The sequence below is a fragment of the Phyllostomus discolor genome, chromosome 2 (genome assembly GCF_004126475.2).
Source record: "Phyllostomus discolor isolate MPI-MPIP mPhyDis1 chromosome 2, mPhyDis1.pri.v3, whole genome shotgun sequence".
Taxonomy (NCBI): domain Eukaryota; kingdom Metazoa; phylum Chordata; class Mammalia; order Chiroptera; family Phyllostomidae; genus Phyllostomus; species Phyllostomus discolor.
Genome location: NC_040904.2, coordinates 88838033 through 88863271, shown reverse-complemented (window position 1 = coordinate 88863271; position 25239 = coordinate 88838033). Strand labels below are relative to the sequence as shown.

General features: G+C 36.1%; 1 protein-coding gene across 1 annotated transcript in view; it reads right to left on the bottom strand.

The window, feature by feature from the left end:
- Window positions 1–14990: 14990 nt before the first annotated feature.
- LOC114488623 (T-cell receptor-associated transmembrane adapter 1) overlaps window positions 14991–25239 on the bottom strand; it is a 33531-nt gene continuing 23282 nt past the window's right edge. The window contains exons 4-6 of the mRNA XM_036018057.1: window positions 22182–22246; window positions 20039–20127; window positions 14991–15502 (exon numbers count right to left, since the gene is read on the bottom strand). Of these exons, the coding sequence (XP_035873950.1) occupies window positions 15245–15502; window positions 20039–20127; window positions 22182–22246 (412 nt within the window). The 3' untranslated portion in view covers window positions 14991–15244. The remainder of the gene's footprint in view (window positions 15503–20038; window positions 20128–22181; window positions 22247–25239) is intronic.

Here is a 25239-nt window from a genome sequence, read left to right as displayed (position 1 = left end):
GAAGCAGCAGGAGTGGGAGTTGGGTAACAACCTGTTAGCCCTGGCAACCCCTTGAGTGGAACAAATATATCCTCCCTGGAGAGAAACAATCAAAATTTAGGTAGATCACAGCTTCAGGTGCGTGAATATCCCACGTAGAGAGAAACAAAAGTCAGCTTCCTAAGTGGAGGCCAGGAAACTTGGTCACTGTAAATAGCTGAAGAACAAGTGTTAAAACCGTAGAATTGGGCCTCTGAACATTTATGAAGCTTTAATTTTTTTTTGTCTAAGACTGAGGGGAAGTAGTCACATGGCCTTACTAGCTTCAAAGTCATACCTTGCTTCCACTGGTCTCACTAAATAGCCCAAGACTTCTCTTAATAGTAGCTGGTCAGGAAATCCTCTGGGCAGCTATCATGATTACAACCCAGTGATGGTGCACTCCTAATACTTGCTGAGCTGCTGTTTGTAGCAGGCACTGTTTTGAGGACTGGGGACAGAGCAGGGAAGCAAGTAGACAAAGTTCCAGTCCTTTTCTACCTTACATGTATGATACCCACCCATGGGAGTTTGGGTTTGTCGCTGTTTCCTATTGAGTGGTCCCAATGCTTACGCAGGGAGGAAGCACCCAGCTCTGGCTGACTTCCAGAGGTCAGGGCAGGTTTAGGAGTGCCTGCGCCTGATGTGACTAAACTGCCTGCTCTCGGGGCACATGTCTCCTCTCTGATTCCTGGACCCTGTGCTGCAGAGTCCACTGGTGTGGCTGAGTGTGGTGATGCCAAAACATGACTCAAGTGGAATATGCCAAGGGTATTCACTGTTGGACATCAGTTACAGACTACTCAATGGCAGACTCAGTGTGGTCCTGATAAAATATTTCTCTCTGGTTTTAGCACAGCTCTTTTGTTAGTTTGACATACCATTGAAGGCCAAGCTTGAAAAGTGTGACCCCACCAAGAACAGTCAGCTTTAGGAAAAGTCATAATGTCTAGAACTGTACCCACAGGAGGCTGCCCTCTCGCTAAGTCTGTACTTCTAGCACAGAAATAGGCAGGAGTCTGCAGATGGGGTCCGCTGCTCACTGGAAAGGCTATTCCATGTATTCAACTTCCAGAGGGTAGCACCTAGCCTGTTTGCATACCTAGTGTACCTCACTGTGGTCCCAGTGCACAGGGGCACAAGGAAAGACTCTTGTAACCCAGAGTCTAAGATGAGTTTAAAAACCTGTTTGTAGTCATTTCTACATTACCATATTGTTGTGCAGTGCCTTCACAAGTACCAACAGGGACTGACTAAATTCTCTCTAGTCTATTATTCCCCTTATGGAAATGTAACTGGATGCTTGTGATTTCATAGTATCATTTCACAATTTATCTTTTTTGGTATAAATTTACTGAATTTTCAGAATTCTAAACTAATTTTGGTTGCTGCACTTTGCTTCACCAACTTTTTAAAAGTCAGACTCACAAGTTATAAGAGGCATGTAGTGGGAGCTGGTTACCATGTGACTATAATCGTGGGTGGTGGGTGAAGTCTCAAAACTGCTGAGAAAGGAGGTCCGCTTGGGAAAGAGGAAAGCAGGCTGCAGGGGTGGCCTCACGCCCACATGGCTTTCCAGCTGATGAAGCTGAGAGATGGCCACTGACTATGATGGGGTGAGAAGGGCTTCCAGCGGCCTCACTGTGAGTTTTTTGATTCATCATAAGACAAATGCTTGCTAACTATGGTAAACTCCTGTGACTACTTTCAAACATTTAATGTGCATTTTCTTTTGGAACCTTTGCCTTCATTAGGATGATGAGGGGGATTTCATTTAAAACAGGATATTTTGTTAGACATTCTGTATGTGTGTGTATTTTAAATTTTTATTATTATTAATATTGTTGTTATTGTTATTATTATTTTCCAGGGAGTGTTTAGGAGTGAAGAGTGGTGTATGGTGTGTGTAACAGAGGAAAGTGTATCTAATAAATGGGTCTTTTTACATCAAAGGGGATTTCTGAAATTTTGACTTGGTGAAGTGTTTTTCAGTATTTCAGATTCTTACCCTGTTATGCCTATTTTGGTTCTTGGGCAGTCATGGTGAAGGAAGCCAGTCTTTTAGTTTCAGAGTTATGTTGTTGTGTGTGGATGATTATAGAATATTCCATACCTTTAAGATAGATGCTACCACAAGCATAGACTTACTGTCTAGTTTCACTTTGTATCCAGAATTTAGTTTGTCCTTTAGGATTCTGCATGAGTCCATATTGGCTGATTTCTGAAGATGGGTTGATAAAGAAAAGCATTTTCTATAGGGAAAAAATAGTTTATGGCATTTAGTATCCACAGGCCCAGAACACAAGCTCCCCTCTTGACAGCCAGACCTGGGTAAGTGAGGGGTCAGTGCTGGAGTTCAGGACCTAGCGAAGAGTTAGATTTTTCTTTTGGTGTCTCAATATATTTTCTAACCAATAATCCATTCTCCTTTCATACACTGAAACAATTTAAATGATGATTCCCACTTCTTTACTCCCTGTGAAGTAACCAGAGACACCTTTTTCTTTAAAATCAGGCTCACAATCCCTTTCCTTTTCTGGTTACGTTCCCTTCCCATCTCTCTTTCATTTCCTTTGCTGCATCTTCCTATCTTCTACTCACAGGATAGAGGGTTGTAGGGTTGGAGTCAGGAACTCATGGATTTGAAACCAATTTTTCAAATCATTTGTCATGTGACCTTGGGCATGGTACATACTTCTAGGAGGCTTCACTTTTAGATGTGTGAAGTGGGGTGATGTTAATTGAAGCTCCTCCCAAAGCTGCTGAGAAAGACATGGTCAAAACTAGCATGAACCTACATGACCTGCCTCTTCATCTCTAGAAAAAAAAATCCCTACATCTAGTATCATACTTGGAGGGATGAAGGACACTCAATAAATGTTAACACTGAGGGTTCAACTTGAGATAACACGGGCCAAATGCTGGGTCTTTTTCTGGACACCTACTGTTAGGATAAATAGATTTTTATTTGCCTGAGGGTAAGACTTAATGCATAAGCACTTGAAATATAAATCAAATCCACGGGAGATATTTGAGTTGTAAAGTTGAATAGACTCAGCTAATGATGTAATTAATGGTGACTTGAGAGGAGTGTGGCTTTCAAGGAAGAGAATGTGAGGTGGAGTGGACTCCAGATTTCTACACATAGACCCATCCTGACTGGGCTGACCGGTGTGGGCTTCAGGAGGAACTGGCTTTGCAGCTCTGGGGACCCCAGGATGGAAGGAGAATTGGAGTTCTGGGCTACCTAAGGCAGGAGACCTCTGCTGGAACATGGCTCTGTGTAAAGCCATATGGGTGTTCATGAGCTATACAGAGAAAAATGCACATGTAGATTTAAGCCAAGGGTGGTGGTGTGATCAAACCCAGCTTACCACAAGCATGGATACCACCCTGGTGTGCTGCTCTCCTGAGGCTTCTGGATAAAGAAGGCCGTGCCTGCTGAGTAAACATCACGGGCTCTGTTGAGGGAGAGACCCTATAGAAGGCAGCTGCCCAAGCAGAAGTGTTTAAGAAGTAAACAGAAAAAAATGTTGAAGCCTGTTGCTTTGCTTGGAAGGCACAAATCTGTCAGTGCATTGTACAACATTGACTTTGGTTCTCCATCTGAGATTATTTTGGGTTTTCTAGTTTCTGCCTTGACAACAACTAGATCTGTACAGCTTAGATGAATTACTTGACCCCTCTGAGCCTAACATTTATTTTTAAATGCTTACCCCTCTGTTACCCAGATTGACAAAGATAAAAGCAAATACATTAGTCAATATTGACGGTTAATATTTTTCAAATAATGGGACTAAATCTATCAAGAATTGCTATTCTCTCATACCCAGTGTTTCATTGCCTTCAGGGCATTTCATCTGCAGGCCTACTCTAGACCCTGTGCCAGCTTGCCCTGCTTCCTGCCCCACTGCCCCCTGTCAGGGGGTTCTACCAGGCAGTGATCAGGGGGGCCTGGTCCCAGGAACAGTAAAGAAAGTGCAAAATAATATGTACATGGTGGGGAAATGCCCTGACATCATAGGGAGCTGCAGCCAAGTGATTTCTTTGGCATCTTCATGCTTTAAATTACTTCCTCCCCATGGAATTCCCAAAGACCTTGTGCTCTGGATTTTGTGTTTAAGAACAGAATGAAAAACCCCTGCCTTCCCTTTCTGATTTACTAGTTAATGTAACATGGGAGCTCTTGTGTTTCCCCTTCAACTACCATGGATGCAGTGTCCGGGCTTTGTTCAGAACAAGACTCACAGCAACTTCCATCTTTTAAGGCCAAAAAAAGAAAAAAAGCTTCCATGACAGCAGTAAAACACAAGCAAATTTCCAGGATGACCAGGAGTGAGCCTGCAATTGAGAATGGACAGCAGTTAAAAAACGCACTTAAAACACTGCTACGGAGTCAGTGGCATTTCTTAGAGCCACCATGCAGCAGGAGGATGTCCTAAGCCTAAAAGTGTCATCTCCATTTTTTGTCTACATTAACATAGTTTGTTAATATAAATATATTCAAGAATGTATTTGATTTTTTCACTTTATTGCAATCGACTTTCACAAAGATGTCAACACTGATAAACAAAGAAAAAAATGAAGTGCCTGGGGGCACTTTGTCCTCAGCTATGTACCTGGTGTTTGGGAGTGTGTACATGTGTGCGTGTATATATATATTTATGTGCCAAATAACCCCAGTTCATCATTAAAAGAGAAAAATTTTTCTGTCTGGTGAGATTGATCACTTTAAGCAAAGTCATGAACATGAAATAAAATGAGCTATATCATGAAGCAATCTTGCTAACCTCACCCCAAAAACTACTCACTGTCTTCCAAGGTTTAGTTTTTATTCAGGGCATGTGTCTCATGTAGGTTAGAAATAAATGCAGAGGGCTGCTTTACTCAGTGCATATGAATTCTATTTTATTTTAGATATATTATTTAAGTCCACTAGCACATCAATCATTGATTGCCTTATGCCAAATTCTGGTTGCCTTGCATTTTAAAAGGGCCCAGATATATCGTTGGGTGAGACACAGCTTCAATGCAAATCTCATAACCATGCCGTGTCATAACAGCAAGCCATTAGTTAGAGCCTGTAGAAGGAGCAGTGCTGCACAGTGATTCCTGCAGGTTTGTCCATCTGCACTCTCCCTCTCTTTTCCCTTATTCAAACTCCTCCTGAACTGCACCCATCTTTTCCACCAAAATAATTTCAACAACTCACAGTAGTGCCACCAAAACACACAGGGACAGACACTTCAAAGCGAAAGTCTACCCGAACACAGTGCCCCCAGATCCATAGTTTTATTCAGAACCTGTCTCCTATTAGAATTCCCAAGAGACACTAGCCATCTCATTCCCAGGATGTGCATTGAGAGATGTGGCATCTAGCCAAAAAGTCTTTATGCCAAAATTTACAATAAAACATGTCATGTAGAATTCATCATACTGACATTGAGGCCTGGGCTAATAACCAGGGAGGAATCAGGAGAGAAAATTCAGAAAGAACCGTTCAATAGAGAAGGTTAGAATCTCTGATTTGGAATCTTATGAAAATTGTATATGTATACAAGTATATATACTAGTAAAAATATATGTTGTTACATAATTCTAAAATTATAGCCCAGTATCTTTATGCTAAAACTTTTAATTCACATGTGACTAAAAATGAGACTATACGAATAGCACCTATGTATAGGCAAATAATATAGCTTTGCTGCCTTTAATTTTTAAACTTAGAGGGATAAGGTATGACTTCTATATCTACAATAATCAGCTGTCTTAAGATGGGAAGTGTATAAACACACATACATTTCAAAAATCAAAGTTACTTTTTTAACGAAAAATGGTCTTGCAGGCAACTTACAGTTATTCCTAGGATTGGTAGTGACTGGTTGATAATGTCATTTACTGTGCCTGAAATTGTTATTATTGTAGTTAGGCTGTAAAAAAATGATAGAATTTGATTTGAATTAAGTATTTTAAAGTAAGTAAATAATTACTGTCAAATTATTATCTATGTTCTAAGAGGCAAAGCTTGTTCTCAGGTGACCCTGAGGTGAAGCACATGGGGTGGGTGGACCCTTCATTATAATGTATTTTCACTCCTTTCTATAACATGAAGCCTGTAGAAAGCATTTCAGTACATGTTTCTCTTGAAGGATTTGTGGCACACAGACTATATAACAGCTTAAGCAAGAGAGAGGAAGACTGAGACTTCAGAGCAGGCACGTGGGTTGGTCCTCAGCATCTCTCTCGTCCCCAGGCATGTCTTTATAACATGGCTTTGAGTCTTTGCGATTACGAACTGTTTCAGTAAAATCAAAATTGGAACTGGCTATAAAAGACATTCTTTAAACTACTATTTAGTGAGTACTTTCTTTGTGTCAGGCATCACGGTTACTAAGAATTTCATTATTGAATTCAGTTGAGACAATTACATAAAGCCAAAGAGTCTAGACCACAGACTGAAAATTTTAAAAATTTCAAGTTCCATTCCCAAATCTGCCAGTAAATAAGGTACTTATAATATTTCTCAACCACACCTTACCTTGAGAAACTTCTCTATAAAAATAAGAAGATAATTTATGTGAAACTACCTGAAAGGGATTGATAGGATTCTGAGATAATATTTACCAGACTCTCTGAATTCCAAAAGACATGTTAAAATATGACAACACGTAATCAAGAACATTTACCATGAACACAGGTTTTCCAGTATTGTCAGACAGAGAGGCTGTGCTCCCTGATAAAGTCCTCAAAAAGACAAACACCACAGCTGATTCTCAGAGACCTTAAATGTGATAGTAAAAGGAAAGCTAAAGGAAACCCTTTCATGATACATTACTTGTCCTTTCATTGTATTTTTCTTCTTATGGAGCAATTGATTGATAGTACAGATAGTCCTAAATATTGTTTTATAACTGGATTTTTAATGCAAACATCTTAAATTCATTGATTTAAAATCTTGCTACTAATAGCCAAAAGATTATTAAAAAGTGTTTCAGAACCCAGCTGTAGGGCTCAGAGCACCCAAATTCAGGGACATCAGGGCCTCCTGTGCTGAAGTATGTAGGAGGACTCAAACTGGGTTTTGGCTTGGGATTTCATTAGAAGTCATGAATGGTTCTGTTATCTTTTTATATTCTAAAAAACTTTCAATGCAATTTATTTTATTTTATTCTTATTTTTTTACAATTTACTCTTTAATTTAATCTTTATTGTAGTTTTCCATTACCATTTAGTCCCCTTATACCCCTCCCCCCAGCAATCACCACACTATTGTCCATGAGTCCTTTTTCCTTTTTGCCCAATCCCTCCCCCTCCCACTAGCTATCATCTGCTTTCTATCTATAACTCTGTCTCTCTTTTGCGTGTTAGTTCAGTTTGTACAGTAGATTCCACATATGAGTGAAATCGTGGTATTTGTCTTTATCTGACTGGCTTATTTCACTTACCATAATGTTCTCCAGTTCCATCCATACTGTTGCAAAGGGTAAAATTTTCCTCTTTTTTATGGTTGAGTAGAATTCTATTGTGTAAATGTTCCATAGCTGTTTTATCCATTCATCTATTGATGGACACTTGGGTTGCTTCCATATCTTGTAATGGTAATTAACACTGCAATGAACATAGGGGTGCTTATATTCTTTCAAATTAGTGTTTTGGATTCCTTCAGATATATTCCCAGAAGTGGGATTGCTAGGCCAAAAGGCAGATCCACTTTTAATTTTCTTGAGCTATCTCTATGCTGCCTTCCACAGTGGCTTTACTAGTCTGTGTTCCCACCAATAGTGCAAAAGGGTTTCCCTTTCTCCACATCCTTGCTAGCACTTGTTTGTTGATTTATTGATGACAGTCACTCTGACAGGTGTGAGATGTTATCTCATTGTGGTTTTCATTTGCATTTCTCTGATGATTAGTGATCTTGAGCATCTTTTCATATGCCCACTAGCCATCTGTATGCTCTCTTCAGAGAAGTGTCTATTCAGGTCCTTTGCTCATTTTTCAATTGGGTTGTTTGGTTTGTGTGTGTGTGTTGTGTTTTGTAAGTACTTTATAAATTTTGGATACTAATTGTTTAGCAGATGTATCAGTGAATATGTTTTTCCATTCTGTGGGTTGTCTTTTTATTTTGTTGATGATTTTCATTGCTGTGCAAAAATTTTTAGTTTGATGTAGTCCCATTTTTTAATTTTTTCTTTTGTTTTCCTTGCCTGGGGAGATATATACAATAAAAAATTTCTACAAACAGTGTCCAAGATTTTGTTGTCTATGTTTTCTTCTAGGGCTTTTATAATTTGGGGTCTAACATTTAAATCTTTGATCCATTTAGAATTCATTCTTGTGTAAAGAGGTAGTTTAGTTTCATTTTTCTGAATGTATCTGTCCAATTTTCCCAACACCATTTATTCAATAAACTGTCTTTAGCCCATTTTATGTGTTTGCTTCTTCTGTCAAATATTAATTGACTACAAAGTCGTGGGTTTATTTCTGGGCTCTCTATTCTATTCCATTAATCTATGTCTTTTTTATGCAAGTAACATGCTGTTTTGATTACTATGGCCTTATAGTATAGTTTGATATTAGCTAGCATGATTCCTCCAGTTTTGTTCTTCTTTCTCAGAATCTCTGTTGCTATGTTGGGCCTTTTGTGGTTCCATATAAGTTTTTGAAATATTTGTTCTAGTTCTGTGAAAGATGTCATTGGAATCTTGATAGGAATTGCATTGAATTTTTTTATTGCTTTGGGTAGTATGAACATTTTGATTATGTTAATTCTCCCTATTCATGAACAAGAGTGGTATGTGCTTCCACTCTTGTATCTTCTTCAATTTTTTCACATGTTATAATTTTCTAAGTAAAAGTATTTTACATCCTTGGTTAAGTTTATTCCTAGGTATTTTATTCTTTTTGAAGCAATTGTGAATGAGATTGTTTTCTTAATTTCCCTTTCTGTTAGTTCATTACTGGCATATAAGAATGCAACTGATTTCTGGATGTAATTTTTGTATCCTGCTACTTTGCTGAATTCATTTATCAGTTCTAGTGGTTTCTTGGTAGAATCTTTGGGATTCTCAATGTACTGTATCATGTCATCTTAAATAAAGACAGTGTTCTTCTTTTCCAATTTGAATGACTTCATTTCTTCTTCTTGTCTGATTGCTATGTTTAGGACTTCCAGTACTATGTTGAATAAGAGAGGTGAAAGCAGACATACCTGTCTTGTTCCTGATCTTATGAGGAACACTTGTAGTTTTTGCTTGTTGAGTATGATGCTGGCAGTGGGTTTGTCATATATGGCCTTTATTATGTTTAGGTGTGTTCCCTCTTTTTCCACTTTTCTGAGAGTTTTTGTCATAAATGGGTGCTGGATTTTAACAAAAGCTTTCACTGCACCTATTTATTTGATCATGTGCTTTTTATCCTTCATTTTGTTTATGTGGTGAATCACATTTATTGATTTGAGAAATTTGTACCAACATTGTATTCCTAGAATGAATCCCACCTGATCTGGTCTTTTTGATGCATTTCTGTATTCTGTTTGCTAATATTTTGTTGAGGACTTTAGCATCTATGTTCATCAGAGATATCGGCCTATAATTTTCTTTCTTTGTAGTGGCTTTGTATGGTTTTGGAATTAGGATAATGCTGACCTTGTAAAATGAGTTTGGAAGACTTCCCTCTTCTTGGATTTTCTAAAATAGTTTGAGAAGGAGAGATGTTAGTTCTTGGAATGTTTGGTAAAATTCACTTGTAAAGCCATCTGGTCCAGGGCTTTTGTTTCTTGGGAGTTTTTTTGATTATTGCTTTAATTTCACTAGGTGTAATCTATCTATTCAGATTCTCTGATTATTCCTGATTTAGCTTTTGAAGATTGTGTGTTTCTAGGAATTTATCAGTTTCATCCAGTTTGTCCAGTTTGTTGCCATATAGTTGTTCATAATATTTTGTTACAATATTTTGTATTTCTCTGGTGTCAGTTCTTATTTTACTTCATTCTTGTCTCATTTTATTTTTTAGTGTACTTTACCTTTTTTTCTTGATGAATCCAGTTACATATTTGCCAATCTGTTTACCTTTTCTGAGAACCAGCTCTTGGATTCATTGTTCTTTTTTATTGTTTTTTTTTACTCTATTTCATTTATTTCTGCTCTGATCTGTATTACTTCTTTCCTTCTACTCATTTTGTGCTTTATTTGTTGTTCTTTTTCAATTTCCTTTAAGTGTAAAGTTACATTGTTTATTTCAGCTTTTCCTTGTTTTTGTTTTTTTTCGATATAGGTCTGTAATGATGTAAATTTCCTTTTTAGGATTGCTTTCCTATTTTACCACAGATTTCAGATTTTTGTATCCTCTTTTCATTTGTTTCAAGGTATCTTTTGATTTCTTCCTTGATCTTATTGTTGATCCATTCATTGTTTAATAGCATGTTATTTAGCTTCCATGTCTGTGTGTGTTTTTCAATATTCTTCCTGTGATTGATTTTGAGTTTCATAGCATTGTGGTCAGAGAAGATGCCTGATATGATTTCAATATTCTTAAATTTATAGAGACTTGTTTTGTATCCTAGCATATAGTTTAGCCTAGAAAGCTTTCCATATGCATTTGAAAAGTATGTATATTCTGCTCCTTTGGGCTGAAATGTTCTTAAGATATCAGTTAAACCCATTTGATCTAGTGGGTCATTTAAGTCCTGGGTCTCCTGGTTGATTATCTTCCTGGAAGATCTATTCATTGAAGTCAATGGGGTGTTGAAAAGCCTGACTATGACTGTATTTCTGTCAGTCTCTTCCCTTATGTCCATTGAGATTAGCTTTACATATTTAGGTGCTCCTATGTTTGGTGCATAAATGTTTACTAGGGTTATATCCTCTTATTGGATTGTTCCCTTTATAATTACATAGTGTTCTTTGTCTCTTAGTATAGCCTTGGTTTTAAAGTCTATTTCAACAGATATAAGTACTATTACATTGGTACTGATTCAGTCCTCTGCTTCATCTAACCTGCTTATTCCTTCCAGTATATTATTTCAGATATTGTATTCTTTATTTCTGACTGGTCCTTTTTTATGGTTTCTATGTCTTTTTTCATGTTGTTGAGTAATCTTATAATTATTACCCTAAACTCTCTGATAAATTGATTGCCCCCATTTCATCTAGTTCTGAAGAATTCTCTTGTTCTTTCATCTTTCACCTGTTTTTTGTGTCTTCCCATTTTGGCTGCTTCTTTGTATTTTCCACCTTAGTTGTTAAACTAATTGGCTGTTAAGCTGATTAGCTGTTAAACTGATCAGGCTGTGATTAGCAGCACAATTTAAGCTTCACAGGGTGGGGCAGATGGAGCAGACTAACTCCTGTGGGCAGCCTTATTGTTTCCTCTAAGGCAGCAGCCACTTGGAGAGGAGGGCTCTGCCTAAGAAAGATAACTTCTGCGGCATGTGGAATGACTCAGCACAGGGATCCTGGTGGCTACTCCTCCCGTTCTTTTCCCAGAGCTACCAACTCCAGACTGTCCTCAAGCATACCTAATCCATTCTGCCCTCCCTCTCCTGGAGACCAGGGTCAGTGGCTACAAACAAAATTTTGTGCTTTGGCCCTTTAATAGGCTCTCTGCATCTCCAGCCATCTCTCTCTGGCAAAGAGAAACCCAGCTGCTTTTCACAGCTAGATATTATCTGGGTTCCATTCTGGCTCTGGTGCTGTAGGCTGGGGAGCCCAAGTTGGGGTACAGACCCCATGGTCCAGAATCAGTAGGGACCCCTGGGCATCTGAAATATCCTTCTGGAACTTCAGCTGCTGATTGTGGACACCTGGCCAGCCCTCTCACACCTCCTCTGTCTCCCCTACCATTCCTGTTCTGACGAAGTGACTTTTTTTGTCTTGGTTGTTCAGGATGGTTTTTCTGTAATTTAGTTGTAATTCTAGATTAATCCTGGAAGGAGGTTAGTGTAGCTTCCACTTACTCCTTGGCCATCTTGGAAAATTCGAACAATAGTTTTAAAAAGGGAAATTTATGAAGTTAAATTATTTTAGACAAGAAGAAAAGTCTCATATTAATGACCTCAGCTCCTAGCTTAAGAAGCTAAAAAAATTTAAAAAAGAAAAACAGTAAGCAGAAGAAAAATATGATGTTGATCAGAGGACAATTCAATGAAGCAAAATATAAAAGCAATAGACAAATCATGTGAACAATAACTGGTTCTTTGAGGAAATCAATACAATTGATAAAACTGAATAGATCGGGAAACATAAGTAAATTGCTAGTATCAAAGAGTTGAAGTCACTACAGATTCTACAGATATTTAAAGGATAAAATGAAAATATTTTGAACAACTTTATACCAATAAATTGATCAACTTAAGTGAGAGAGACAAATTCTTTGAAAGTCACAAAGTACTAAAGTTTACTCTAAAGGAAATAGATAACTTGAATAGCCTTATATCTATTATAGAATTTAGATTTGTAGTTAAAAACCTTCCTAATTATCACTCACTAGATATACTTAATGCATAAAACTTAAACTGTTATTGAGTGGAATTTAAATGACATAAACCAGAAGCAAAAAGTTTAAGTATCTTTGGAGGCTGGGTAAATAATGTAAGTGAATGATGTAAAACAGTTATAGGAAAAAACAACTGCCAAAAATACAATCAAACTTTATTTTCACTGAACCATGGTATATATAGAAATGTAAATTAATATAAACATATGACAACAAAGATTTTGTTTTAATTTGAAAGTAAAACTTAAAGTCAATAAGTAATTATTAATTAATTATTAATTCTATTTCTTGTGGTGTTTTTGGTTTTTCCCTGGAATCAGAAACATGATTCCTTTTCTTCTGCCCTTAAATATTATTATATTTTGTATTTCCTATGACATAGTGGACAACTTCAAATATTTTACTTTGAATTATTAGCATTTAATTTTATACAGATTCATAATAGAAATAATTATTGACCAAAGTAGGCATTTCCAAATGTGGATAGAATTCTTACACAGCATACCCTTCCTTCCTCACTTTACATGGGTGACTCCTTTTCATTCCTCAGTTCTCAAAGTTAAATTTTCCTCTTCAGAGGTGTCTTTTTCCCTTTATTATTTCTCATCTATTTTCTTAATAGTATTTTTACTACTAGTAGTTACACTTTTTTTGTTAACCTGATACTCATCTATTCTACTAGCCTATAAGTTCCATGGGGGCAAGGTCTCTATCTATTTCCCTCATCGTTGTATACCAGTATCTAACTTCTTGCCTAAGTTACAGTGAGAGCTCAGTAAAGAACTGAAGAAAGAATGGATAAAATCCACTAAGCTCTCGCCAGAGGGCAGGACTGAGGGCCCAATTATCTTGTTCAGTGATGATTTGAGACCCAATTAAACTCCTATTCCAAATGGAGAAAGATAACAGAAAAAAAATTAAATAACTTTTTGGAGGGATATTTGGGAGCATTTATCAGAATTTAAGTTGGACATATACTTTGACCAAACTGTTGACCTTTCAGTAATGTATTCTACAGAGATTCACAATATGCACACCTTTCAAAGCAGCAATTCCTTTCCTATGCAAGAAGTCAGACAACCAAACATGTGGAGATGCATTCTCATTACAATGTCATTTGTAAAAGCAAAAAACAGAAGTTGGAAATTAGCTAAATGTACTTCAAAATTATTTAAATAAATTCTGATATATTCATCAATGAGATGCTATGCAAGCATTAAAATTAAAATATATAACTGTATTAAGCTATAGTTAAAAATAAGTGAAAATAAATTTACTATATATATTTTAATTATTTTATTGTTGTTCAGTTATAGTTGTCTATTTTACAATATATTATTAAGTGAAATAACATGTATATAGTAATCACTCCCCTTTTTAAAAAAATAATTGATAAATTCACATGGGTATGCTCAGAAAAATATTTAGAAGGATATTTAGGATGTTGATCATAGTGATTATTTCTGGCTAGTGGAGTTTCTAAATTTTTTAAGGTAATTGTTTATTGTTACAAGAAGCATGCACTAATTTTATAATAATTTTTAAAACTAATAAATATATTTCTATTTGGAAAAAAAATACTTCTTAAGAAGATTACCCCACTTCTCTTAGGAATATACTTGAATGTCTCCCATGCCTTTCAATCAGAAATTTCTTTTACCTTATGACCCACTGTTCCACTTCTGGGAATGTACCTGAAGAAACCCCAAATGCCGATTCAATAGAGTAATACATCCCTATGTCCATTGCAACATTATTTACAATAGTCAAGATTTTGAAGCAGCCCCAGTGCCCATCAGCAGATGAGAAAATAAAAAAGATGTAATACATTTACACAGTGAAATACCACTGAGCTGTAAAAACAGAAGGAAATCTTACCTTTTGTGACAACATGGATGGGCCTGGAGAGTATTATGCTAAGTTAAATAAGCTAGTCAGAGAAAGACAAATAGTATATGATTTCACTCATATGTGGAATCTAATGAACAAAATATAAACAGACTCACAGAGACAGAAAACAGACTGAGAGCTGTTTGAGGGGTAGGGGTTTGGGGGCAAGGTAAAAAAAGTGAAGGGATTAAAACAACCCTCACAGACACAGACAACAGTATGGTGTTCACCAGAGGGAAAGGTTGGTAGGGGGAGGTAGAAGAGGGTAAAGAGGGGATAAATGCAGATGAAAGGAGACTTGACTTGGTGTGATGAATCCAATACTATATACAGATGATGCATTATAGAGTTGTACACCTGAAACCTATATACTTTTATTAACTAATGTCACCCCAATAAATTCAATAAAAACTAAAAAGTAAAAAAATTCTTCCAATTTTAGGGTGTTTCACCTTGATTAGAAAAGTGAAATTGTTTTTAAAAATTGACTTTTATTCCTCTTTCGATATGTTCCAGAACACACTTAATGCTTGAAATATTTTTTAAAAATTTCACTAAGTATTATTGGTGAAGTTACAATGCCAGCAAGCTCAATTTACAAACTTAATTTTATTTTATGTTTTACTATTAGACATTTTTAAAGTGAATGCAAATAACTAATTCAAATAACTAATTTTCATGACATTACATTCAGTGTCCAAGAACGTAAGCCCTGGAGAGCAGGTATGCCACCACACCACCAACAAATAATCAGATTGTCACTCCATCAAATCATACTGTGTCATATGTAGAGATTTTGTTTTTCCTCACAATCTTCTTCAATGAGAGCCGAATCATAGTCCAGCTAGTTTACAGGTTCTCTGTTTGCACGAATCAATCCAAACAGTCTAACAGGGTCATCATGAATGTTTTCCTCTACTTCCTGACTGTCGGGTGGGAAACTGTCCACCAGACTGGTCTTAGAAGGGCTGGTGTTTGTTTCGTGTAGCAGTTCATCTTCATTCTTCTCTGACAAACAAGTATTTTTTTTCTTGGGCTTTCTGCGCTTCCCCTCACCGTTGTGATTCAGTTGGGCGTAAAACATCTGTGCTTCATCAATTGCCTAAAAAGAAAGGCATATTAGTTTTTCATTGTTGGTCCATTCTTGCACTTTGATGACTTCTGGGAAAGGCAAGAAGCTTGTTTTCTGAATTTCAGCTACCTAGTTATGAGAGATTTGTCAGAATGATGATAAAAAGTAATAGTCAACTCAAGATTCTTTAGTGAAAAACAGTGCTTACATAAACTTTTTGTTTGTGTAGTTTTATATCTTTCTTATACTTAAAATATATATGTACATTTAGATAGACTCTTACCTGCCTCTCTTCTGCCTTTACCTTAGGGAGCACTTGCCCTATGTTGCTCTTACCAAGTAACTTAATAATTGGTCACTTAATGGCATCCACAAAAGTCCCCAATTATTCTACATTTTTGAGATTCAGAAATATAAAATTAACAGTATTGATTTATATAATAATAAACATTATTTTGGGTTGGCCTTGGAGATATTTATTTACATCTAAGAAGGTCTGGTAGTTCTCTGGTCTAGAGCTGGGTCAGCACCAGAACAGGAAGAACTAAAGACTGGGGGAACTTGGGGAAGCAATAGGCTGAAAAGCAAGACCTTGAATTTGGTGATGGAAATTTGAAGATTGAATTCTGGCTCTGTAATGTGCTATTCATGGCATCTTGGGCTGTTTAAAAAAACCATTCTGAGCCTCAATTTTCTTACTTATAAAATGAAAGTACCTAAATTACAGTGTTCTGAGTAAAGGAAGATAATATATATGGAAGCTATAACCATTGTCCAACGGTAAGGTGTGGGATTATACTTATAAGAACTTACAGGCTAAAACTTTAGGACAGCTATTGAGTAAACCAAAAATTTCTGTATTAAAGATTTACTTTCATCATTAGGCCAAATTATAACAATTTGTGAGGGCAGGGGTAAAGAAGCAACATTGGATTAATTAAACCTCTAAAAAATGTATTATATTTTCTACCAGGCAGAAAAGATGGTCCTACTTACAACTTCTCTGGTAATTTTGTCTGACTTTTTATTCCTAAAATAATCATTTCTGGAAAATTGCAATAGCTGCCTAACAGGCATCTTTGCTCTAGTCTCTTCCCTCTGCCAGTTAGCTTGTATATTCAAATTATCTTCCTAAGGCACAACTTTCATATTTTTACCATCCTGTCTCCAAAATTTTAGCCTATATACTAAAGTTTGAATTTTATATCCTCACATTCAAGGTTTTCCATACCTTGACTCCTGCTGCATGAACTCTGTGTTTTAGGCAAATGGAACAATTCAATTGCTCCCCTGTACATTTAGCTCCTTTGTCTTTGCCCAGACAGAAAGAGAAGGGGATGTCACTGATGTCCAGAAATAACCAGAAGGCACTCAGTATTATGAAGGAATAGATATCTATTGTATCTGTCCAGCACTTTGTTCTATTCTTTTTTTTTAATAAATACTTCGTTTTCCTTTGGGAAAGTCCTCTCCCTTACCTGGTCCTAGATTAAAGTACTGTACCCCAGGGCCAGCACAGGACTAAGCATATGATGTGGGCTGGAACCAATCACACCATCCATCCCCCTGGCAACAGGAGTTGGCCCAAGAACAGATGACATGTGATTTCAGGAGAACCAATTATATGGCATGTTTGGGATTAATGTACAGGTGCAGGAATAGAACATGTGTTGTTTCCTAGAGCTGAGAGAAAGAAAACCTGGGACTTGCAGTAGCTTATGCAACCTTAGTGGAAGAGTCTGTGGTAATAGAAGAGAATGAAGTCAGTAACAAAGGGAAGCAGGGAGGGAAGAGAAACAAAGAGAGCCCTTGTAATCAGTCATCTCAAAACCAAAGCACACACTTACAGCGTACTGTCATGTGACCAGTGATGTTCTTCTTATGCTAAAGTGGTTTGAATTAAGTTTCTGCACTTATAGCTTAAAGCATTCCAATAATGTATGTCTGATCAACAACTGGACAACTTTATCAAGTGCTATAGAGTTCAAAAATTGTGACCCAGGGAAAGAACCAAAAATTGTACCTGGCATAGTCACTGTGATTTCCCAAGTGTTACTTCAGTTGAGTGCATGGGTGGAAAATATGGAGCCATGGGTAAAAGAATGGATATCCATGGAAAGAAATGAAAATAGTAGAGGGGAGTAAAATCAGTTTAGGAGTTAGAGAGATAAACAAGTTGAAGTCAAGTTTTATTTTGTTTTTAAATATTGGTGTGCATATTGGTAGGTAAATACAAATAGTTTGTTTAAAAAATTGATTTGAGAGAGAGAGAAAGAAAAAATGATGTGAGAGAGAAACATTGATGGGCTTCCTCCTGTATGCCCCCAACCAGGGATCAAGCCTTCTAACCAACGTATGTGACCTTACCGAGAATCAAACCTGCAACCCTTTAGTGTACAGAATGACACTCCAACCAACTGAGCCACCCAGCCAGGGCAAAATGGTTTTAAAAAGTGAAAAATGGAGACAAATAATTGAATGTTTAAGATCTTGACAGAAACAGGAGAAATGGTCAAGAGCATAAGGAGTAGTACTGGCTTTGGAAAGGAGAAAGTGTGCTTCTCACACAGGAGGGAAAGAGATTGAGGAGAGATTTTGACATGACGATAAGAGAAGCAGAGCAAGTTCACACTTGTGTCTCTCAAATATTTTAGGATATGAGAATTTTTGAGGACTCATTTTATTATTAGGTTTGCTGATAAACTCTGCCTAGTTAAAAGAAGATTAAAATACTGAAATTACAAGTTCTGAACTGTATATATTATTTTTGAAGGGCAAGAAACTTGTTTCCATTTTTCCAACAAACACTTCATCCATCGAGTTTTATGCATAATTTGCAGATTACTTATGCTTTTGTAATGGACTATAGTAACAAAGTAAGCATTATAGTAGCAAACTGGGCAGTGTTTTAAAGATAATCATCATTCTAATAAAATGGAATCGAGCAAATATAAAGAAATTACTTCTAATTTGTGGAACTAAATTTGTGAGAAGGGTGTAATAGAATAAAAATGAATCTCCTTAGAGTATCTTTAATTTTATAATTTATAAAATAGCAGGCATTTAAGGATATTTTAAGGCTTTAAACAATTTCCACTTTAGTAAAAACCCGATGCAACTCAAATAAAGCTGGCCTGTTTAATATATATGTATTAAAAGTAACTTCTATTCTGAATTCTCAGTTTTTTTTACAGCTAAGATGCTATGAATCTCTCTACATTTTAGATGGTGTGGTTATATCTTAACCCTATTTTAGAGGTTTTCCTTTTGTTTTCATGGATTTAGCTGGTCATATTATAACATGTTTTTTTCATACCTTCTATCTAAAATGACATTTTACAATTAATTGGACATAGATGACAGATTTGCCCATTATACAGCAACTTTACATTTGCTTAAACCTCACCACATCTTGCTTTCTTAATAAAAATTTCAAGAATTTTGATTGTGTAGGGAATTTGTAGAGAGGAAAATAGAAAAATTCTACATTATTGAGAAGTTTCAAGATGTGAGCCATTTCAGGAAGGGGAATATTTTTCTGTTAGACAGGACTAAGTTTAGATTCTGTCTCCCCACCTAGGACCTGAGGGCTCTGGGGCAAATTTTTCATCCTTTTCAAGACTGTTGAAAAGGGAAATAATAATGCTGGCTCCCTCATAGAAATCTGAGAAGATAAGGCATATAAAGACATAATACAAGGCCTCACACATACAACTGTGTTGGAAATACTGGCCCCATGGCTCTTTCTAGACAGCCCCAAGAGTGTACATCATTGAAGGAACAAAATCTGAGAGAAGAATTAATAAGAATTATTTTAACTAAATGTACACTGTAGAAACAGGTAGGCTAAGAATTATGAATGGCTTTTGATGAAGTCAGTCTAAGAAGGTTGAGCTGATTGTGGTAGAAAAAGAAGCCATTCATGTCTTCTAAGGTTTTTATACATTTTTGTGTAAACTATTGCCTTGGCTATTGCCACTTACTGTGTGTCAATCTCTTGTTGCAAGACCAAAGACATAGGACTTGTCTGAAAATTTATACTCATTTGCCTTGTAAAATAGAAGTATGATCTTTTATATCCAACTAACTTACCTTTTAACTAAAGTTCTCTCTCTCTCTCTCTCTCTCTCTCTTTCTCTCTCTTCCTCCCCCTCCCTCCCCCATTCCCCTTTCCCCATAAATTACTAACATCTCGGTCTTTGACGTGTCAACTTTTATATTTATCTCTGTGGCACAATTTTTTCAATCTGAAAGTAAAAAGCTTAATTGATTACTTAAAAAGAAAATCAAAAAAAAAAAAAAAGAAAATCAGCTTTTCCATTTAAATCGATTGCTTTTGTGATTGCACACAATTTTGACTCTTTGAATGTGGGTCTGAGTACTGTTTACTTGCCTTTGAGTTTCCCTTTGGAGCTCAGGTCCCAGAACTGGACGCATTCAGACTGCAACATTTCTAACAGTTGCTTTAGTTGTACATCAGAATGCATTGCTTTTCTGCTCTTAAAACCTGAAGCTGTGCTGTGCTCTATACTAAACTTGACCCCTGATACAAAAAACAGAACTCACCTGTGCAGGTGGGGTGGCTTCCTGCAGTTCATTCACAGATCTCTCTGGTCGGGCTTTCATTTGTTCATAGCAGTTTTCATCCGTTGGTTCTTAGGAGTTGAAAAGATTGTGATTCACAATGGAAAAACAGAATATGCTGGCACAAGTAAAACTACATGACCCAAACAATGTTTAGCTATAAATGTAAAACCCACAAGAATCATTTAACTTGTCTTTTTTCATGATGATACAAAGAGGTAAGAAAACACTAACTGTTCTCTGCAGGTCAGATGAGATGGTGAAGTCTTGTCTCACAATGTTAACAAGTCAAGAGGAAGTCACTTGGATAAGGACTAGATCCCAGTCATTTGTAGGCCAGGACAATCTCAAACTACCATTTAGATGTTATAGAGATCCCATGAATTAAATTTTTGCCTATGTTCTCTTCTCTTTAAGTATGATTGCAAGTGATGCATAGTGGCATAATGCAGTGTACCTGCACTGATGATTACAATTTGGTAATGTTATTCCATGAGTTTTACTGAAGTGTTCTGAACCTTAAATCCTATTATTGAAAAACAGGGTTTAGATTATAATTTTTATTCCATAAATCAGTGACAGGACACATTAGACAGTCTGTTCTGAAGCTCTCTAATGCTGACTCTAAGAACTTGGAGATCTTGTGCAGTGTCCACCAGCCAGCAGATGGACACTTGTTTCAGCCAGTGACGATACTTTTATTGAATAATTCATGCCTTTCTTACCCCAGAGTCATCTATTTTAAAGGGAAAGGAAAGAGAGCAACTGGTAGGATGGCCAGTCACCTGGCAGAAATGTGGACTGCCCCAATTTGATCCCATTAAAAAAATTATATTTACTATAAAAGAAGATATCTCATCATTATTCAACCTTTTCTGAAAGCAACATGAAAGAGTTCACAGCATAATGTTTCTTGAAGCATAGTCCATGGAATACATGCATTAGAATCAGCTGGAAGGTTTGATAAATAGCAGACTCCTAGGCCTATCCTGCCTGCTAAATCAGAACCTGTCGGAGTGACCTGTGTGCTCACTTAGATGTGGAGATAATTATAGGTATGGTGGGCTTCAAGCCACCAGAATACATAGGAAATGAAGTCCTCAAATATTATATAGGTGAGCACCATGATTCTGCAAGGTGAAACAGGAGGGAACATTCATTTTACTAGTTCATTCCTGAAAAGCAGTTCCTGATTCTTCAAAGTGCAGGGATTAGAGGGTACTTGACAATGGAAGAAAGACTACAATTATATAAATTCTAGAATCCCATAAAACTCTCACATCCTAACTCTAGGAGAATTCCACATTGTTTTGGTATATAGAGAGTCCGATCAATTTAGTCCATTCCTGGAAATCTGTGTTGGAGACAGAGATCCACAGGAACTCGGCCCCAGTTCTCCTGCTGGGAATTAAGTGAAGTTTGTGCAAGGCAAGGGCAGGCTTAAACACTGGCATCACCCTCCTGGCTTCTCTCATCAGAGCTCTGGGATCAGATCACAGTTGTCTGTTTTGAGGAATTTGTGGTGTTTTCTTTTTGGGTGGTTGGGATGTTTCAAGTAATAACATGTTGGGAATTGATGAGTACCTGTCACCTAAGAACAAACATACATCACCCACTCAGTAATGATTTAGGTCTCTCCCCACTTGCTGTCGAAATTGCCCTAGGTTCTGTACTTACAGAGAATGAGTTAAAATAAGGAAAACCAGAAGATGTATTCATTACTTCAGATATTTCATTGTAGATTTGCTTTTGTATATGGTTCATAAAGCACTGTTTCTCTGGGTGGGTTATTTTCTGTTCTAGAAATAGTATTTCAGAGAATTCTGCATGTGTCAAAATTTATGTAACAGAGCCTTCCTGCATTCTCATTTCTGCTACAGTCAAGTGGAGGGCATGTGGGAACAGAACATTAATTTACACCTAATGTTGTGATGCATTTACAATGTGTGGTTTTGGAAATGCATATGAAATAATATGTTAAACATATTCAAATGTATGGTTATCATTGGAGTATTTAAATATGATTGTGACAAAAACTAAGCTACCTCAAATTCTTTGTGGAATTGAGTAGGAGGGGGATGTATTAATTTATAGGTAAGTTAATTTCTGAATAAATGATACTTACCTGGGACCACCACATTATCTAAGTTACCATATATTGGTGTATCTTCAATATAATACTCATCTTCCCTATAATAAGGAAAAAGAAATTATTAGAATCCACTTTACACATAGTTCTTAACTAATTTCTCAGTTAAATTCCATATTGATTAAATTGTTCTTGTGCAGCCTTGGCCACTTAAGGTAGATACATTTATCCGTGATTGAGTGAATCCAAGTACGAAAGCATGCGTGCACCCATGTGTGTATAAATTTGAAGAGTTATTTTTTGGAACTTCCTTCCTGAAATAATGATAGCAAGTACTTACTTAGTACTTAACTGCTTGTCAGATGCTACTTGAAGTGAATTTTATATATTCATTTATTCAATTCTTACAACAATCTGACCAAATAAGCACTATAGCACCCCTATTTTAAAGGCAGGGAATCTGAGGCACAGAGAGGGCATTTATTTTCTGAAGGTCATGAGGGTAGTAAAGGGCAGAACTGGGATTAGAACCTAGGTTACCTGTGCTCATAATGATATATTGTGCTATCTGTTTACTTGCCCAGACTTTCACTCTGAACAATCCCCTAAAACTATGTTTACTAAGTAAATATTAATTGACAGGGATGCTTAGAAAATAAAAGGACAAGGAAATATTGGCAGATGCAATAAAGTGATTGATTGCCTATTATACCCAGATGTTGTGCTGTGTTACATACATTATATCAAAGATCCAGCAAAATTCTACCAAAATCCTATTATCACTCCCCACTTTCCATATGAGAAGTCTGAGATTCAGATAGATAGATTAACGTATTTTGCCCAACCTTATGTATAATATCAGCAATCACTACCAATTACTAAAGCTTTTCTTTATGTCCATGCTCATTTAACCCTCAGATGTATTTTGTTATCCCCACTGTGCATAAAAGGAATCTGCAGTTCACAGAGGTAAATTCTCCAAAGACACATAGACAGTAGCTGGCAGTGCTAGGATTGTGATGCAAGTCTGGTCTTAAAGCCCTGAATCTTATTTGCTCTTGATGTTTGATTAAGTTTCCTTACAGCCTCCTCTCAGTAATCCTATAAGGGTTTCAGCAGCCATCCCAGCATTGTCACATGACCCTGGTGACCAGCTTTCACAACAGCAGTCTGGGAACAGAGACCCGTCAGGCTGAGAGAGGGAGGTTTTATAACACTGCTTTAACTTTGATATTATACATCACCAAGAGAGCTGGAGGAAATTGCAACAAAAGAAAAAAGAACTGTTATCTCAAGGCTTAACACCTATATTACTAGTGGTGCTTCTGAAAGGAGACAGTAAATGTAAATAGCAAGTAGATGTCCTTAAAAAATTACAGATCAAATGATACCTGGGTAAAATGGTTTGAAAAGTCCAGATGCTGGCATGTATTTTGCTTATCTTATAACAAAAGAACTCATACATAACCCTTCTTTCTATCCATATTTCAACATAGCTTAATATTGGTATGCAGAAGGGACCCTGCTCATGGTTTTCCTCTGGCTATGCAGAGAATATAATAGCAAAAGGTAAAGAATTTTTAATAAGACAATCCATCTATTTTCCTAGCCCACACAGATAGCAGATACAATCTGCAAATGATAAATCATGTTTAAAAAATGAACATCATTTCATTTGTTATGAATGAAAATAAGATGTCATTTATAATGCAGTGCCCTGTGTCTACAGGCAGGTCTCAAATGATTAATCATCTCAAATAAAATATTATTCAGAAGCAGTTATCTAACTAACAAATTTCTATACATATATATGTTTGTTATATATTTGTTATATATATTAGGTAATATATATGTTACCTAACTAATTCATATATATATATTCAATAATTTTATATATATTCAACAAATTTGTGTGTGTGTGTGTGTGTATATATATATTCAACAATGCCAAATAGCTTCAGCCTATTGTAAATATTTAATACTTCAAGCACAAATATTTGGCAATGTTTTTACATGGAAAATTAATTACTATTAAAAATAAATTCATAAATAAGCTTAGGTCCCAGGGGCCAGTGCACTTCTGAGTTTGGGGCCAGATCAGATTCTCTATTGCTCAGAAAAATGTCTAAAATAGTCCTCTAACCAATAAGCACATTTTATGACTCTCCACAATTTAAAATAATATTGTCTTTTACTAGGGTCCATATTTTCTACTTTTACATATATTTTCTCTAGTTTATATTTTAAAGTTGTTATTTATATTTTACTATTATTTTATTGTGAAGTCCTTTTTAGAAAAATGTCTTAATACTTTATTATCTAAGTAGATTAAATAATTAAATTCAATTTTTAAAAAGCCATTACTTCTGCCTGGGTGACTTTGGGCATAAATTCTCTGAGTTACATTTCTTATTCATAAATCAAGGATGTTAAACTATTTAACTCCTATTATTCTTTTCAGTTCCCAAATTGTATTATATAACTGTAACATTATAATATCCAAATAAAAATGAAAGATATTTCTACAAAACTAAATAAAGGCATTTTAAAGGACTAGAAAGTTGTCATAGGGCAAAAAGAGCAAGCTGAGGGTCTATTAGAAGTTGGTTTGGGTGTTAATGTGATTTGCTTAATAGACATTTCTGTGAATCAGCAAATATATATTTGGGCTCCACAAGTGTATAACTGTTATTTAAAGCCATGGCTACTTTTGGCTCTCAAAGCACATAATCAGAAATAAACAAGTTGTGAAATATATATATAAATATGTGAATTAACATCCCAACCACTTTTTATAGATAAAACCTGCATTGTATAATCAATTTTTGCCTACATGGAGATTCATTACAATAGATTTATTATTAAACCCTTGAGGGAATCTGCATCTTTCCATCTCTACTGTTCAGTGAAGTTCTTATTTGTTGAATTAATTATATTAAATGTTATAAAAGAACCAACCTCTTTTCTGCATTTGCCCTACAGCTAAGAGACTGTTTGCTTTGAGATGGGTATTTTATCAATTTTCCCTTCTGATTCTTACCATCTTCATTCCCAAACTACCAATCCAGTCTTTAGCAAAATGATCAATCGTGAG